Genomic DNA, 18,080 nt, shown 5'->3' with positions numbered 1-18,080 from the left:
ATTCTCAGGACATTTCACAAACGTGTTTCTTATGGCTTCCGGTTTATTATAACCATTGACTTGAGAAGCAGGAAGCGTTGTTATTCTAGTTCCTCCTTGAAAAGTACACTGCTCACAAAAATTAGGGAATATTTCAAAATGAATATGAAGTGATTTAAAAAAAAGAAGCATTTGATCTTTTTTTATTAAACAAGAACATCAGGAAAGCAAACAACAAGTCAGAGAAAGTTGTACAATTATGCAAATGAGATGCAAAACCAACTTTTATGTCATTGGTGGAAATGTACTCCAATGCTGAAAGCACTGGAGTATCTGCATGTTCTCTGATCCCCTAATTCCTGTGAGCAGTAAGCCTGGGTTACTTCAAGCACTGCCTAACTCAAGAGGCAAAGAGAGATTACTAGTTCCAATATAGATCTATTTTAAATAATTTCTAATATTTCTCTTTACATCTCTCCCTCTTATAGTCCTAATGGTTTCCTTTATGCAATTGATGTAGGGAAAAAACAAACAAACAAGTGTGGGGGTAGGGTTTATTCATGTCCAATGAGCCCCCATGTCCAATCTTAACAGAGAAATGCAATTTTCTTTTAGTTTTTGTTTTAGTTTTATGCCACAGACAAGAAGATCTGCTTCTCAAGAAAGGAGAAGGAGTCGTTAAGTCCAACAGAAAAAGCAGGAGCCTACACGTGATAGATTGCAGGGTTAAAGGCAATGACAGAGTCGTGGTATAGCAGAATCCATGAATAAAGCCAGGCAAGGAAAGGAACAAGGCCTGCCAGCATGCATATGCAATGGTGGAGGAGCCACTTCCCAGCTGTGAATCCTCTAAGGCAGTGGTCCCCAACCCCCGGGCCGCGGACCAGTACCGGTCCATGGGCCATTTGGTACCGGTCTGCAGAGAAAGAATAAATAACTTACATTATTTCCGTTTTATTTATATTTAAGTCTGAACGATGTTTTATTTTTAAAAAATGACCAGATTCCCTCTGTTACATCTGTCTAAGACTCACTCTTGACGCTTGTCTCGGTCACATGATACATTTATCTGTCCCACCCTAAAGGCCGGTCCGTGAAAATATTTTCTGACATTAAACCAGTCCGTGGCCCAAAAAAGGTTGGGGACCACTGCTCTAAGGAGCATCACAGGACCATGGAATCCACCTCTGAGCAAACCCCTGCACCTAACTGTGGCCAAGCTGTCTCGCTGCTGTCGCTGGCCACCTGTGCGATGAGCAAGCTAGGTTCATTTCTGATGTGCACTCCCTGTAGTGGAAAAGGACGCCCAGAATACGTCTCGTGAGTAAATCGAGGCAGTCCACTGGACACTGGGAGAGCTCAGGGTCAGCACGGGGAATAGTGCCAGTGACAGGAATGACAGCACAGAGCTGAAAAGTACTTTGAGAGTCACTTTGTCATCTTCCTGACACTGCAAATCTGTCTTGATTACTGTTGGCAACTCTAATCTTTCAAATACTGAGGAAAGAAATCATTCCCAAACTTCCTGTTATTTACTCATTCATTCATCCATTCATTCATTTATTAGCAAGTATTGGTTAAGTTCTTACTGGGAGCCAGGACTGGGGCCTGAGGTTCAAATGAGGTTCACTTCAGACCCTCTCAACGGCATCCCTTCCCGATTTGTATATAAAAGCGCCAGGCTTATCCTGGAGAGCTGTCAAGGGCTTTATCATGATATGATAAGCAGGAATGCTGAATGATTTTTACACAAGCTGACTTCAAAAGTGACATATGGCTTGCCTTTACATTTTCCCTGTGCTTTGCATTTTATCTGAGATGACATAATTTATATTTAAAACATGAACTTTATTAAAGGTCTATAGAGAAACCAGCCCTTAGCCTCAAGAACACTAGTAAAAAGTAACACTCCCAGATGAGAAAACTGGAGCACTGTTTGGAACATGGTAAACTATGACAGAGGAAACTTAGGGCAGGATATGAAGATCTAGGTTCTAGTTAAAGACCACCAGTCACTAATTATAGTAGTTCTCGGGTATGAAATATCATAACCTGTTCTACCCACCTCACAGTGTTTTCATAAAGATAAAATGATTACACACACATAACACACTTTTGTAAGCCTTTTGAGAATATATCCCGTTTTAAATATATAAATGGTCCTGTTACTCCTTTTATATAAATAAGCTTTGGGAGAGAGAGAAGGAAGAAAGGGAAGGAGGAAGAAGAAAGGAAAGAGGAAATAAGGAAAGTAAATGTTGGTCAAACAAGTTTGTAAATATAATATATATATATATATATATATATATATGCTCGCTTATAGTTTGCATTGGGTGTAAAGGACTGGCTGTAAGCAGGCAGCATCTTTATAGCCTAAGGTTTAGTTTTAAGACTAAGCTTTTCCCCACACCCTTGACTGATTGCATGATGTGAGGTGGTGCACTCTCATGAGGAATCTCATTATGCCTCAGATAAGTGACTCTGTATCAGAGACTTCCTTGTTTATATGTTGGATTAAAGGTTTTGATTTCTACACTATATAATGGGGCAGACCAGGAGCTTGCTCTTTCTCAGTTCCTGAGTTTAGCATTAGAGAGGAGAGCAGAAAGAAAGAGATGGAGAACAGAGGTGAATAAGGCTGGTGAGGTAGAAACCTTTGATTCTAGGAAACTCGGATAAGTCAGTGGCTTTGGGAGCCCTGAATGGAAAGGGAAGTGTTTTCCCACTGTGTGTATTTCTTGCCTGCCGGGTGCAAGCTAGGATTAAAGCTAATGGCCCACCAGTTATTGGCTCCGTTGTTTCATTACCAACTGTCTGAATCAAATGCAAACCTGCATGGGCCAGGCGGCTGTGATGGTGGCCATAGCTACTCGCTTGACAGTAAATGAAAGAAGAAACAAATTTAGTAGTTGTAGACAAGCAATATTCAATTTCAACATCCTTCTCTCCCACATATTTGTTTCTTTGTTATTCCCTTGAGTTGGGTTTTTGTGGGAGGAACATAATGAAACAGGCAAAACTTTTTATATTTGTCATCAACTGGAGGCAAATGGTTTGGGTTTGCTATCTTCCGGGCTTTATCATACGAGCATAACCCATCCGCACTGGTTGCTGGATAATGGAACGCGGACATGGTCCTCCAGGGAGCCAGACGAACTGCCCACTCTCTGCGCTCCACTCCCAGGCTGAACCATGACTGTGGCTGGGAAATGTGAAACGTTGTGGCTCTTGGGAAATTTGAAGCCCTCGTACAAGGATTATCTTCAGAAGTCTATAAAACTTCAAATAGTGAAGAGGGGCCAAAGGGGGAGGATAATAAAACCACAGGAACCGTTTCCTCTGCAGACCAAAGAATGAGCTGTAGTCTCTCCAGCTGGCTGTTTGCACTAACAGGGCAAGGACCACACTTTACGTCTGCCTTTAACTTGCTTAGATCTGGAATTTTAAACTAAACAGAGAAAGGCAAATTTCAAGCTCCATTTCCTTTGAGCAAATCGGGCCTTCTTGTCTTATTCTGAGTATAGCAGACTTGTCCCTGGGCCATTGTTTTTACACTATGGTCATTTCTACTAAAATGACTGGTTCAGTAGAATTTGGCTCCACGTTCCATTAAAGTGCCGGCATCATCACATTGACAGCTCAACATTGGGTGGAAACGGACGTAAAGGGTAGAGTGAGCTACAAAGAAGCTGAGGAGCTGATGCTCCGCTGAGTTCACCGCCACCGTGTTTCCCTAAATGAGCACATCTTAAGGCTCCTGGTCGGCCAAAGAATAGTCACGGTCTTAGGACAAACGTCTGGGATCACAGACAAACTACTTCCAGCTCTAAATGCCCTGATCTCAAATTCCATTATAAAAAGAAACTTAAAAGTTTACCTAAAAGGCTATCATCCTAGCACTGTGCTAGGAACTCATCTATCTTGACATGCAGAGGGCCGGGCGCCTGACTTCTGCTCTTTAGGACTGGGGTCTCCCCATCAGCTCGCCCAGGAGCAGGCCAGCTACGCACAGGGTCATCTCACCACCGCGTTTAACTGGGGCGCTCTATGGATATGTGAATCTGGCAGAAGCCTATAGGCCATGTCCCAAATTTTGCCTAGTTATTTTATTTATGGAGGGGCTTCATCTGTGTTGATATAAATGATGATTTAACTGAAAACGGTTGTTAATTCTGGCCGTCTGCCCCTTTTTTCTTCTAGAGAGAGCATATATTTCCATTTGCAGGTCACTCTCTTCTTGTTTTGAAAAGAAAAATAAGAAGACCAGGACAAAGAAGAATGCATCCCACCAGTTACACTGGGCACGGAGCCAGAATTACAGCAAGCACTGCAGGAGTCCAAAGCAATAGATTTTAATTGGTGCATAGGGGTGAAGGTCAGCTCTCTTGGAACAATGGGCATCTATGGTGGTAACTGACTGAGACCTTGGTGGGAGTTTGTAAATGTCAGTAATACACTTCCAAATGGAAACACAGAGGACTTGGGCCTAAGAAACACAGACAGCATTAGCTAGTCAAGAAAATACGTAAATCTGCTGGTTAAATAATGCATAAAGCATAAGGGGCGGACATGCACAAACACTGGAATTTTTTTTTTTTTTTTTTGTATTTTTCTGAACCTGAAAATGGGGAGGCAGTCAGACAGACTCCCGCATGCACCCGACCGGGATCCACTCGGCGCACCCACCAGGGGGCGATGCTCTGCCCATCCGGGGCGTCGCTCTGTCGAGACCAGAGCCACTCTAGCGCCTGGGGCAGAGGCCAAGGAGCCATCCCCAGCACCCGGGCCATCTTTGCTCCAATGGAGCCTCAGCTGCGGGAGGGGAAGAGAGAGACAGAGAGGAAGGAGAGGGGGAAGGGTGGAGAAGCAGATGGGTGCTTCTCCTGTGTGCCCTGGCCGGGAATCAAACCCGGGACTTCCACATGACAGGCCGTTGCTCTACTACTGAGCCAACCGGCCAGGGCCCAAGCTCTGGAATTTAAACACGGTAATTCTTTGAGTCATGCCAGATGGATGGTTTGTCTCCAAAGCTACAATCAACCAGGTAAAATCTGGTTTTTCTGAAACAGAAAGCATCAGCAGTTGATAAGTTCCAGCCATTCTGTCTTTCAAGAGAATTTGGGCCACTTTTAGAAAGTCTTGGGGAGAAAGATGAGCTACTGGTCATTGAGACACCAGAAGCCCTCCCCTTCATGTCCCCCCCACCCCCCACATGCTTCACTGAGTCTCCTCCTGCCGTGGTTGACTCCATACTCCTCACTTCCCCATCATCCCTGATATCTACCTACCCTCCTGATCCGGGCACTCTCCTACATATTCAACGAGTTTGATGAAACTGTATTTTCTAAATCAATAACTAGAATAAACAATATGTCAAAGGAACACTTCAAGGGGCACTTTCAGGATGCCAAAAAGTAGGACAGGAAACAAAAGCTACATACAGTACCTGTACCAATGTGGACCCCATGGTCATTTCTACCTACACACCTCTGCCTTCGATTTTCCCTGTCTTTGCAGACAGGGCCCTGTTTTATGCATATTTGTATGTTTACTACCTACCACTTAATAAATGTTGGTTCACCTGAATTATATTTTTCTGTTGTAAATGTCATACCAGTCTGCTGCGTCAGGCAACTTAAGTCTTCTTGTGCTGCCTTCCTGACTATTCCAGGACTATTACAGACTATAGTCCTCTTCAAACCCTTGTCATCTGAGGATACTGTGTCAATATCAAAAAGGTAGTTATGAGAGCCTGACTTGTGGTGGCGCAGTGGGATAAAGCATCAACCTGGAACCCTGAGGTTGCCGGTTCGAAACCCTGGGCTTGCCTGGTCAAGGCACATATGGGAGTTGATGCTTCCTGCTCCTCCCCTTTCTCTCTCTCTCTCTCTTCTCTCTCTCTCTCCTCTCTCTAAAAATCAATAAATAAAATACTTTAAAAAAAAAAAAGGTAGTTATGAAAGGAGTCAAAACAAATGAAGAACGGTGAGTGGCTCATAGCAAGCATTCAAAAACTGTTAGTCTCACTGTTATCATTATTATGTTTCAACTTATATGGCCATGCCTTATTGACACAAAGTTATCCAACATCTATCTGTCTCCACTGTTCTGTAACTGCATCCCTGCATCAAGGGCCATGCAAGGGTCACAGGTTTTTTTTAAAATAAACATCAATGTGCTTGCAAAAAACTGGGCACAGATAAGATGTTCAATAAAATATGTGTCAACTGAGTTCTTTTTAAAATTCACCTCCAAATCTCATCAATAGTTCTCATTGACCAATAATTACTTAAGGTAAATGCTGAATATTTTGAATCCATTAGGTAAATTATAGTTTTACTAATTTAATCTTAATAATGTTACCACTGCCCATGTATTGATTCTACAAGCAACACAGGAAAAGAAGTTTTAACGACTGAAAAGAAATTGTGCTATTATGTCAAAATTAGAATATAATTGGGTCAGGGAGACTGGATTTTGTTGTTGTTGTTGTTTAATTAGTCAGTCTAGTCAGATATGAATGGGAATTAGCAGGTTTTGAGAGTGAAAAAAGGCACAGGGTTATTCATTTGATAGCTGCACATCAATCAAAGCTATGTTACGCACTGCAGTCTGTGAACATTGGTTTCTCACAACTCATACACTGAAAAACAGTTTTCATTGTTTTCTCCTTCTCAAGATGACAAATATCTGCTGCTCTGGAAATCCTTCCCTGAGTCCCCAAAGGTAGCATTCTAGGTACATAACTTTTATGAGACATAAGTTCTGTCCCGTAGTTGACTGTTTGCACATGCATCTCCTCTACCAGACTGCACATCCTTAAAAGCAAAGACAATGTCTTATACCTCTATCCCACTTCCTTGTTCCTAACAAATATCTGCCACCATGTACGCATTTCATAATTTTGGTGGAGTTGACAAATGACAGCATAAAGCAAGACCATATACTTTGAGACATATAATAATAACCACGAGAGCAACATTTTTCAAATGCTCGCAATGAGTCAGGCACTGTTCTTGGCTTGTTTTGACTCCTCTCATAACTACCTTTTGAGATGGACACAATCATTATATTTTATTTTAGAGATGAGGAAACTATCTTGGAGAAGTTAATAACTAACTAACCAACAAATAAAGCCTTGTCTAAAGGCATATAACCAGTATGTGGCTTAGCTGGAATTCAAAGCCAGGCAGACTGCCACCAGGGTCCACTATACTAACAATGACACTGCAAGTAGTGACTCCACTAGGCAAAAATATACACTGGCCACCTTCCAATGACAAAGTGTAGCTCCACAGTGACTGCTGATAGGCGCTGAGCTGGTACACCGAACACCTGCAGAACTGCCCATAAATAGAAGAGGCCACTCCACAGAGGGACGGGGAGGGGAAGGACAGAAGTCCTCTAAGGAGCTGGGGAGATCTCAGCCCACCACTCCCCCACGCGTGAGTCATAATTGTGCTTTCCTTCCTGGCAAAACCAATTTCGGCCACAGCCATCAACATCTTTTACCCCTTTGAAAGCACTCAGGAAGAACTGAGAGATAAGGGCCAATTGTACTCCCTCTGAAAGTCTTAATAAGTTCCTGGTAAATTGGTCCTCCTCTCTCTGAGAAATCTAAGGAGATTCTAAATCTACTGCTGGAAATATTTATGATTTCATTATTTCTCTCTCTTCTACTCTATCTTCATTGTGCTCTGCCTCTGAGCTCGCTCTCATCACTATCTTGTTGCTTTTGCTGCTTTGTTGTAATCTCTGACACCTTGCCTCTCGGCTTAACATCTATCTGTGCCTTTCCTCCCATACCTCTCTTCTCTTATCTGTGAGAGGTTGTGTATTCAGTGTGTTTTATTTTCCCTGTTCTTTATTTTGTTTTGATTCATCCACATTGTCCTTTTCTCCTCTACAGGCATGCTCATTTCCTGGTGGCAGATGCTGTCAATCATGGTGATACTTAGTATTCTAGTCCCCGAACATACACACAACCCCAAGCAGCCAAAGAAGGGATCGCCCTCTCCAGTCATCCAAATGCACACAGCCCATAGCCCTGGCCTTTGTACTTATGAAGATCTAAGCCCACTCTGATGCTGATAAGCAAGCGCATATTTTGTTCTGAAAAAGTTATTTGCAACCCTGGCCGGTTGGCTCAGTGGTAGAGCATCAGCTTGGCGTGCAGGAGTCCCGGGTTCGATTCCCGGCCAGGGCACACAGGAGAAGCACCCATCTGCTTCTCCACCCTTCCCCCTCTCTTTCCTCTCTGTCTCTCTCTTCCCCTCCCGCAGCCGAGGCTCCATTGGAGCAAAGTTGGCCCAGGCGCTGAGGATGGCTCTGTGGCCTCTGCCTCAGGCACTAGAGTGGCTCTGGTTGCAAAAGAGCAATGGCCAGGATGGGCGGAGCATCGCCCCCTGGTGGGCATGACGGGTGGATCCTGGTGGGGCGCATGCGGGAGTCTGTCTGACTTCCTCCCCGTTTCCAACTTCAGAAAAATACAAAAAAAAAGTTATTTTCAGTAGTTGATTTGGAGGGTCAGGAAATGAGAAGCATGTTAGGGACCTAGGCAAATGTGAGGTAGATGCCTAGAGGAACGCAGGGGTCAAACCATCACAAGAGGATTTGGTCAAGAGAAAGGTCGGGTCAGAAAAAGGAGTATTTACTTGGAAATAACTTAGCCCCTGAAGCTGGTAATACTCTCTTAATTTCTCCAGGAAAGAAAGAAAAAAAGTAGTTTTACTAAAGATTCATCAACACTCACTTTGTTTCTCATGACAGCACCAAGAAAAAGCTTGGGGCAGATCTGATGTATGACACTGAAACATCCCCACCCCGGTAAATATGGCACATTTCCTGGAGCGGCCGGCATCCATCTCCATCCATCATGAGAGCAGCATGGGCTAGTCACTAGAAACAAATGTTCTGGATACAGTATGTCAAACACCCGGTGATGGAAACCCCGGAGAAACCGCAGGGAGTGTGCTGGAAGCAAACAGACCAGAATGCTGCAAAGACCTCTGACCATTTTCCACAGCAGAGCGTAACCTGGAACCAACCAGAAATAATGCATTTGACCTTCATGAAAGGGTAATGGATGGCCCGTTCACATTAGGCCAGCCAGGCTTCAGAGAATACTGATTCTACTAAAGACAGATGATGAGGCAAAAATAAATAGATACGTAGGTAAATAGACAACTAAATTTATAAGTCTGTTCCCCAGAGGCAGTGGGCAGATAGTCTGTTAGGCACAGCTGAAGAATGATGAGCCTCTTCACCGGCTTTCGGTCATTCGTGAGACCTTCTGCTCCCCTGGCCGCAGAGACAGCCTACTGTATGACACCCGGTCGGCAGTGGAAGAAATATACAACAATCTGCAGAGCTGCCTTACTTCATAAATATTTGGAGACCATAAAAGTTATCTCTATCTTGACTAACTTCATTTGTTAAAAATGGATAAAACCAAAAGACAAAGTTTTATTTATCTTTTCTCCATTTTGGTAAAGAAATACCACCTGGAGCCAACTAGAAGGCATTACTTGAACTTAAAAAAAAAAAAGGTTAATCTGTGTGTCTATCTATAATATTTCTACCTATCTATATATCTAGCCCCTACCTGCATTTTTGAAACATAAATGTGGGTAATAAAATTCTGAATTATAGCACCAACATCATATAAACTTGATCCTCATACAAAGATATCTTTGCTGGTTTGTTTGTTTTTTAGATCAGTAACTCCTGATTAACATTTAATGTATTAGGTGCTTAGTATATGTGATAGACACAACATCTTACAGATGAGGAATGAATATGGGATATAAATTATGCAAGCAGCTTCGTTCCAGCACAAAAGTACTTAGTACTACTTAATGCTGCATGAGATAAAAGTCAACTACTAGTTACTCTGATCAGGTCTGAGAAACCAGGCATACTGCGAGCTGCTTACTTTGTTGTTTTTAACATTAGCATTAGACGCGGATATGGTTCAATAAAAGTACCCACTATGAGACATGCCACGTTGAAATAACAAAAGACTGTTATTAGCTTTTTGACTTATGAATGTTATCACAGGTGCTTCGGTTCTATAAGACAGTACTAGGCAGAGGGCTGTTTCAGGTGTTACTCAGTACCTGGAGGAGGAACTGACTAAATCAAGATTTTTTTCCAACCTTCTTCTACAGAGCCTAGGAACCAGGGCTGCCTTGGCACAAAGAGGGAGCTCGCTAGTGGGCGTGGCTCCTAGTGCTCTGCCCCTGTTTCAAAAACAGCACTTTGCACTTACTATTTGGTAGCTTGTTTGAAACCCAGGGGCTCAGATGACTGTTGGAAAATCACCCAGAGGAAAAAAAAACGTAGACGCTTGGATTTCCTTTTTTTTTTTTTTGAAATGCTCAAGAAAGGAGCAATGTTTAATGCAGGGGTCCCCAAACTACGGCCCACGAACCACATGCGGCCCCCTGAGGCCATTTATCCGGCCCCCGCCACACTTCCGGAAGGGACACCTCTTTCATTGGTGGACATTGACCATCTCATTAGCCAAAAAGCAGGCCCATAGTTTCCATTAAAATACTGGTCAGTTTGTTGATTTAAATTTACTTGTTCTTTATTTGAAATATTGTATTTGTTCCCGTTTTGTTTTTTTACTTTAAAATAAGGTATGTGCAGTGTGCATAGGAATTTGTTCATAGTTGTTTTTTTTTTATAGTCCGGCCCTCCAATGGTCTGAGGGACAATGAACTGGCCCCCTGTGTAAAAAGTTTGGGGACCCCTGGTTTAATGGACTGAGAGTGTAAACACCGAGCTGTACCTAGGACGGATCAAAGGAGATAACCCCTTCTGTTAGCCATCACTGCCCAGGTTAGGGGTAGGGAAGGCGTAATAAAAACGTGACTTGCACAGAAGTTGAGAAAATGCCACTTCCACTGTGTCTCTGAGTTCATGAGCCGTACTTCTTCATGAATGAAGCATACATAATTTTTAAAAGATTAGAGGCAGAGGCACGATCATGTGTACAAAGGGACAGATAAAAAGAGTTGGGGTGGAATGAACAAGCGCTGAGTGCTCGCAAGGGGAATGCCATGCACCCCCTTTGATGTATTATACAATCCGCGGGGTCCCCGTGGCTTCATCCGATAATGTTGAATGAGTGCTATGCAAAGTCCCAGCCTTTTAAATATTAACCTTGCTCTTCCTGGCTAGAAAAGATAAAATTATGCATCACAGCCTAGAAAAGACTGAAACCTACAGGGACTTTTTTTTTTTTTTTTTACTCTCTTTGCTTGTTCGCTTGAAAGAATTAATTTTCTAATTAGAGAAAATAAACGAGTCAAAGCTGGTTTTGAAATGTACTTTCTTTTACAAGGTCTGGCCGAGGAGTCCAAAACCCAGCCTAAGCTCAGTTCAAATCCTCAACCACGAGCTGGGTTCCTACTGTATACAGACCCCCTATGCTTCGCATGTTAGGGGCTCCCCAACTGATCAGGGCACTTTAGTCTCATCTAGGTCTTTGTATTCTAAAGGGGGGCAGTTAGATATAGCCAAAAACAACTATAATCAGAAGTGAGAGAAAAGTGTCTTAGCGATAAGAGGGGGTGAGAAAAATTTCATTAGTGGAATCAATGAGATTTTTCCAGAATAAAAGGCATCTGAGGTTTAAAGATTCACCACCTCAGCTTTTCATTCACCAGCTGCAAGCCAGCTCAGGCAGGGCACCACTGTCCCAGACTTGGTTTCCACATCTGTGAAGGGAAAAAGGCCTGAATACCTCCAACATCTGATGGGTTCCGATTCAGTGTTTCCATAATTGTCCTTAAGAGAGAGCTAGCAGACTCTGTCAACCACTTCTCCCCCCACCCCCCTGTCCCCAAGAGTCGCATACATGATATAGACCACACAAGCAAATAACAAGCGGAATTAAGAAAACCCAGGATATAAAGACAAGAGGCAAGGAGGCTATAATTAAGTGCTTGTTTAGAAATTGCCACATACAGGACGGTAATTAAAACGTAAACATCTGGAGAAAACAGAGTGCTTAATGTTGCCATGTACCAAGACACACGAAAGAATGATTGATGTGTTTGTTCTGGGGGGCTGGGGTCCTATTTATAGGATGAAAGTCTTGAAAGGCTCTCTCAGCAAGAAAATACTAATTAAAGAGCAGGAACAAGGAGTGTGCAGGGAGCCCAGGAAATATAAAGAACAAATATTCTCTCATTCTTCTCTTCGCTGGGAACATGGTGTACAGAGAGTAAAAGGGTCTAACAACTAAGCTATTGACTGTTCTACATTTTTAAAGAAAAATGCTTTTTGGTTTCTTCTCTCTTCCAATGAGTTCCACTTGGGATTTTTGCATTCTTGAATCCTTAAAGATGTCAGCAACTTCTTCATGAAGGAAGAACAGCTAAGGTTATTGTGGGAGGTGATGGGGAGGAACTGCTGATAGAAACACACAGAGTATAAAGAAGTTTGTTTGTTTGGTTTTGTATTTTTCTGAAGTTGGAAATGGGGAGGCAGTCAGACAGACTCCCGCATGCGCCTGACCAGGATCCACCCAGCACGCCTACCAGGGGTCGATGCTCTGCCCATCTGGGGTGTCACTCTGTTGCAACCAGAGCCATTCTAGCGCCTGAGGCAGAGGCTATAGCAGGGGTCCCCAAACTTTTTACACAGGGGTCCAGTTCACTGTCCCTCAGACCGTTGGAGTGCCAGACTATAAAAAAACTATGAACAAATCCCTATGCACACTGCACATATCTTATTTTAAAGTAAAAAAACAAAACGGGAACAAATACAATATTTAAAATAAAGAACAAGTAAATTTAAATCAACAAACTGACCAGTATTTCAATGGGAACTATGGGCCTGCTTTTGGCTAATGAGATGGTCAATGTCCAGTTCCATATTTGTCACTGCTAGCCGTAACAAGTGCGACCCGGGACTCCTGCACGTCAGGCCAACGCTTTACCACTGAGCCAACTGGCCAGGGCCTGTTTTTTTAGGCAGAATACAAATAAACTCAGTGGGAATTTGAGAATGAGATTGAGATTTCAGCACTGATTTTTTTTTTCTTTGTTACGTTTGTATTGTTCTTCTCATCACCCTCTATATCCTAGCTGTTCATTTCAGGCATATGCTAAATCACCTTTTCTCATAGAAGATTTTAAGGGTGTACCCAATAAACCCCTGCTGACACCAACAAGCATGGGGATTTACCATGAACTGGGGTGGGGGATGCTCTCTTTGCAGACACGGTGACACAGAGCTAAGCCTGTCCACCCTCTGCGCTAGGATCCACCCATCCTTGTCCTCTTGAGCCTACCTCATACATCAGAGCCAGGTGCAGGATTCCTGCCGAGAGAGAGTAAGCACGAGCTAGGATAATACCTGGGAGCAGGCTTTCCATGTCTCCTGGTCAAGCTTTCCAATCCTGACCTATGATGAGATTACGGTTTTCACAGTAACAGGCCCAGCCAAGGAAAGCTGCTGGAATTTACAGCAGGCTTACGGCAAAGTAGCCAATAGTTGGCCATCAATTTAAACTGTAAATAAGGGCCTGCTTTGTTCTGCACTCTGATCCCAATAGTGACCTAACAAGCTGCCCGCAAAGCGAGGGCAGGATGCCTGCTGCTAGAGATGTGCTGATGGAAGACCCGGACGCGTCCTCACAGGCAGTTAAAACGAGAAGTAAGAACAGGAAGGCAAAACAGGTGTCTAGGACTGCAAGACAGTCACTCTGATGTCCGTGTTATCCCATCTGCTCCCACAGATGTGAAAAGCAAACAGAACTATCTGGTGCAAAAGATGTTAACTTGTTAGACAGCACCCTTGAGAATCAAAGAATTAATACAGCCCTTTAAAGGAGCCTGCCTTTGCACCGGAGGGGGATACACAAGTCCTGGGAGAACCAGAAGGAACGGAAGGGCCTTCGTCCTGCATTATAACAGAGCCTGGGCTTTCTTTTCTTCTCCTCTTTTTCTTCTTCCTCCTTCCCTCCTCCTTCTCTCTCTCTTTTTAACATGAATTCTCATTGATTGGGGAAATATGTTCACACTTTAAAATGATGGGTAGGCGCTGTCTCTTTTGTCCAACCATGTCCCTTTGGGAGAAAGAAATAACATATTTCATGGTGATAAATTCACCTCCTAAGTAGAAAACTGTACACAAATATACTGCTACGGCAACTTTATTGATTTTTGCACCACTGGAAATATCGTTATCGTACTCTGATATTTCTTAAAGATCCTTCCTCTTAGGCTCTCCCACAAACATTGTGACTATAGGTTGGGCTGACTCTGATTTGGGAAGGTAGCTGTCCCAGAGGAAACTGTTCTCTCACAGTCCAGGGCAACACCTTCTCTTTCTCTGGAAATAGGCTTAGCCAAGTCTTGATGGCAGCAAAACGCCCTCTTTAAGTCCGCCCGCTAACTAGAGATTAAGTGTGCATTCTGGCCTGACCTCTGGTGGCACAATGGGATAAAGCGTCAACCTGGAATGCTGAGGTTGCCAGTTCGAAACCCTGGGCTTGCCTGGTCAAGGCACATATGGGAGTTGATGCTTCCTCCTTCTCTCTCTCTCTCCTCTCTAAAAATGGAATAAATAAAGTCTTAAAAAAAAAAAGTGTGCATTCTGATTGCAACTGGGGGACTGACACACACGAATTTGATGGCCAGGCTCCCAGCTGGATTCTGGCTAAGCTTTCCTTCCAGTCGTAGGAGCTACATCAGGACTTCAGGGTCTTACTCTTCAAGCCTTGCTCCTGCAAACAACCTTGGAATCTCTAAGTCATCACCTGTTCTGATGCTAACGGAAAGGCTATGCCTGCATACAATATTTGACATTGTTTATTTTTAAGTCACATTCTTTCTTAATGCCATCACTAAAACAGACTATCACCAGAATTGAATAATTCTCAAGTCTGTTCTAGTAAATTTCTTAGTTTTTTGCCTATATCACTTTACAAATGGTTAAATGTAAATGACTCGCCCAAAGACATTTGCAAGGGAGAGACACTGTCAAGGGAACACTGGATTACAAAACGTCATATGGCATTTATTATGAGAATACAGAATCTCTGAGGGTGGAATGATGGCTTATGTCTCTTTGTGTCCTATGGTGCCTTCGGTTTGTTGATTGTTATGAACTGGCGACCTCAGCATTTCCAGGTCAACACTTGATCCACTGTGCCACCACACGATATGTGGTTTGTTGATTGTTAAACAAAATTTACTGAAAATGTGAACTAGATGAGAAATCAATGGGGATTATAAGAATTGATTCAAAGCCAACAAACATAACTAAAGCTCATTATAAAAATAAAGGACATAAGTTTAGATTCTCAATGCAGGACTATACACAGATCAAAATTGCTTATACATAATTGTTGATGATGGACCAATAACCAGCCAGTAATGGGACAACAGGAATGCTCAGGGTATCGCCCTAAATGTGTGAGGATGGCATCAGTGAACTGTGCAGTGTAATACTGTGGCCATGAGTCCCATGAGAGTGTTTACATTTAAATTAATTAAAATTAAGTAAAATGTAAATTCTAGTCCCTCACTTACACTAGCCATATTTCAATTATCAATAGGCCCAAGTGGTTCATGTCTACAGTATTGGAAAGCTTAGAGAAGCACTTCTATCACTGCAGAAAGTTCTAATGAACACTGCTACTTATAGAGGAGAGCTGCTACTATTACCTCCAACAATTACATGAAGGAGGAAGAGGAGGCAGGTGGGAAAGAAGAATAAAGTAAAGAGAAAACATTGATTAAGCTTAACTATTCTGTGCTAAACATGGCTTATTTTATATGACCCTCACCATTTTCCTTATTAGGTAAGTACTATAATTATGCCTTATTTTAAATTTGATTACACTGTGCTTGGAGAGATTAAGTAAATCACCATAGTTGTACACTTGTTAATTGGCTTAGCTGTTGTTTTTATTTTAATTATTATTGAGTGATTTTATTTATTTATTTATTTAGTATTTTTCTGAAGTGAGAAGCAGGGAGGCAGTCAGACAGACTCTCCCGCATGTGCCTGACCAGGATCCACCCGGCATGCCCACCAGGGGGCAATGCTCTGCCCACCTGGAGCGTTGCTCCATTGCAACCGGACCCATTTTAGTACCTGAGGTGGAGGTCATGGAGCCATTCTCAGCACCTGGGCTAACTTTGCTCCAATGGAGCCTTGGCTGTGGGAGGGGACGAGAGAGTTAGAGAAAAAGGGGAGGGGAAAGGGTGGAGAAGCAGATGGGGGCTCCTCCTGTGTGCCCTGAAGGTGGATGAGAACATCTATAGTCCAGATAACAAAATGAGAACCCTACCCAAGGCCCCTAACCGGATCTGAAATGAGAACCTAATATCAGCACCGAATCCTAACAGAAGATGGCTTAGGACATACTAGTGAACAGCAGCTTTCTATTTCCTGATGAATTCTACAATTTCATGTAATGCTTAAAAATTATGTCAGAATTCAGAATTTGACAACTCAAGGTTTTCAAATCAAACAATGATTGCAGCACCACTCTCCTCCTGAGACAAATAGGCCTTTCTTATTTAAAAACAAACATGTTCTTCCTATGACAATAACATCTCTCTCAGAAGAGGAACAGGAGTGGTATAATGCAGTACGAACATCAACCAAGACACCTGAATTCCAGTCCTAGCTGTGCCCACCGCTGCAGTGGGAGCAAACCACTTCCTTTCTTTAAACCTTAGTTTTCTCCTCTGTAAAATCAGGGTGTGGCATGAGACGATCTACAAGGTTCCTTCCAGCAGTAGCTCCATCCTGGCATTTGTATGCAGGCTGAATTAGTTTTAGTCATGAAACTTCCAACCTGCTATAGGACAATGCATTCCTTTCAGTTCTAGTTCATCTATCTACTCCGTGTCAAGGGAAAAGAGGGAGACATCAGATGAAAATCCCATCTTTCCGTCTGCTCTGTCAAGGCTCATTCTGATCCATGTCACTGATTGGTGGAGGTCTTGTAGGAGAGTCAGCGGCATTCATCTAACGCAGGGTTAGTCAACCTTTTTATACCTACCGCCCACTTTTGTTTCTCTGTTAGTAGTAACATTTTCTAACCGCCCACCGGTTCCACGGTAATGGTGATTTATAAAGTAGGGAAGTAACTTTACTTTATAAAATTTATAAAACAGAGTTACAGCAAGATAAAGCATATAATAATAATTACTTACCAAGTACTTTATGTTGGATTTTCGCTAAGTTTGGCAGAATAAATCTTTATAAAACAACTTACTATAGTTAAATCTATCTTTTGATTTATACTTTGATTGCTCCACTACCGCCCACCATGAAAGCTGGAATGCCCCCTAGTGGGCACTAGGTACCTGGTTGACTACCACTGTGGTTGCCTTTTGGAAATGGTGAGGATATTCCTACCCACTGCCCTCCTAGAGTCACAGCTGCTGATCTGAAATCTACAATGTGTCAGACATTGTACCACCCTAACGTTCATCATCTCATTTCTACATCTCTTAAAGCTTAACTGTAATGCGTTTCGAGGTGGCTGCAGAGGTTAGCCAACCAAGACAGAAGTCACATCATGAATAAGTAACATGCGGAATATACATTTCTTACCTTACGCTTGTTGGTAGGGCACACGTAGAGATAGCTTAGAATTGTTTTCAACCCAACTTTGTCATTCAGCTTCTCATAGGTTGTCCCATAATCGGTTGACCTATAATTCAAAAGGAGCATTAATGAGGACCGAAGTATATGTCATTTGCCTGTTTGTCAGTATAATGCATGTTTTACATAGCAGAATGGCTCTCGGGAGGTTGCTAAATGATTCATGTAGTATATAATGATGCTTAATTATGTACACAGCAGCATCATGTGAGTGGTTAACATTTGCATTTAAATTGAATTGGTAAAAATTAAAACTCCATCTCTCTACATATGCACATCTCCTTATCGTATGCATGTTGCATAAAGGATGTGGTTCATTTGGAAAGATTAAGAGATGAGTGTGTCCCTTGAATTGACCAAAGAAATAAAAAGATTTTACTTAGATCTGACATTTCCAAACTTCTGCTTTATCTTTGGCACGATGGAAAATCGGCGTCTCCTGATTTATCTACAAATTG

General features: G+C 42.6%; 1 protein-coding gene across 6 annotated transcripts in view; it reads right to left on the bottom strand.

The window, feature by feature from the left end:
- The window catches only part of SORCS1 (sortilin related VPS10 domain containing receptor 1), a 578,632-nt gene that overhangs the window by 243,763 nt on the left and 316,789 nt on the right, over positions 1-18,080 (bottom strand). For all 6 annotated transcript variants that reach the window (XM_066354763.1, XM_066354758.1, XM_066354761.1 and 3 more), the window contains exon 3: positions 17,572-17,671. In XM_066354763.1, the coding sequence (XP_066210860.1) occupies positions 17,572-17,671 (100 nt within the window). The remainder of the gene's footprint in view (positions 1-17,571; positions 17,672-18,080) is intronic.

The sequence above is a fragment of the Saccopteryx leptura genome, chromosome 13 (genome assembly GCF_036850995.1).
Source record: "Saccopteryx leptura isolate mSacLep1 chromosome 13, mSacLep1_pri_phased_curated, whole genome shotgun sequence".
In the NCBI taxonomy this organism is placed as follows: Eukaryota; Metazoa; Chordata; class Mammalia; order Chiroptera; family Emballonuridae; genus Saccopteryx; species Saccopteryx leptura.
The sequence above is the reverse complement of the archived record's forward strand: the minus strand, read 5'-3'. Positions and strand labels throughout refer to the sequence as shown.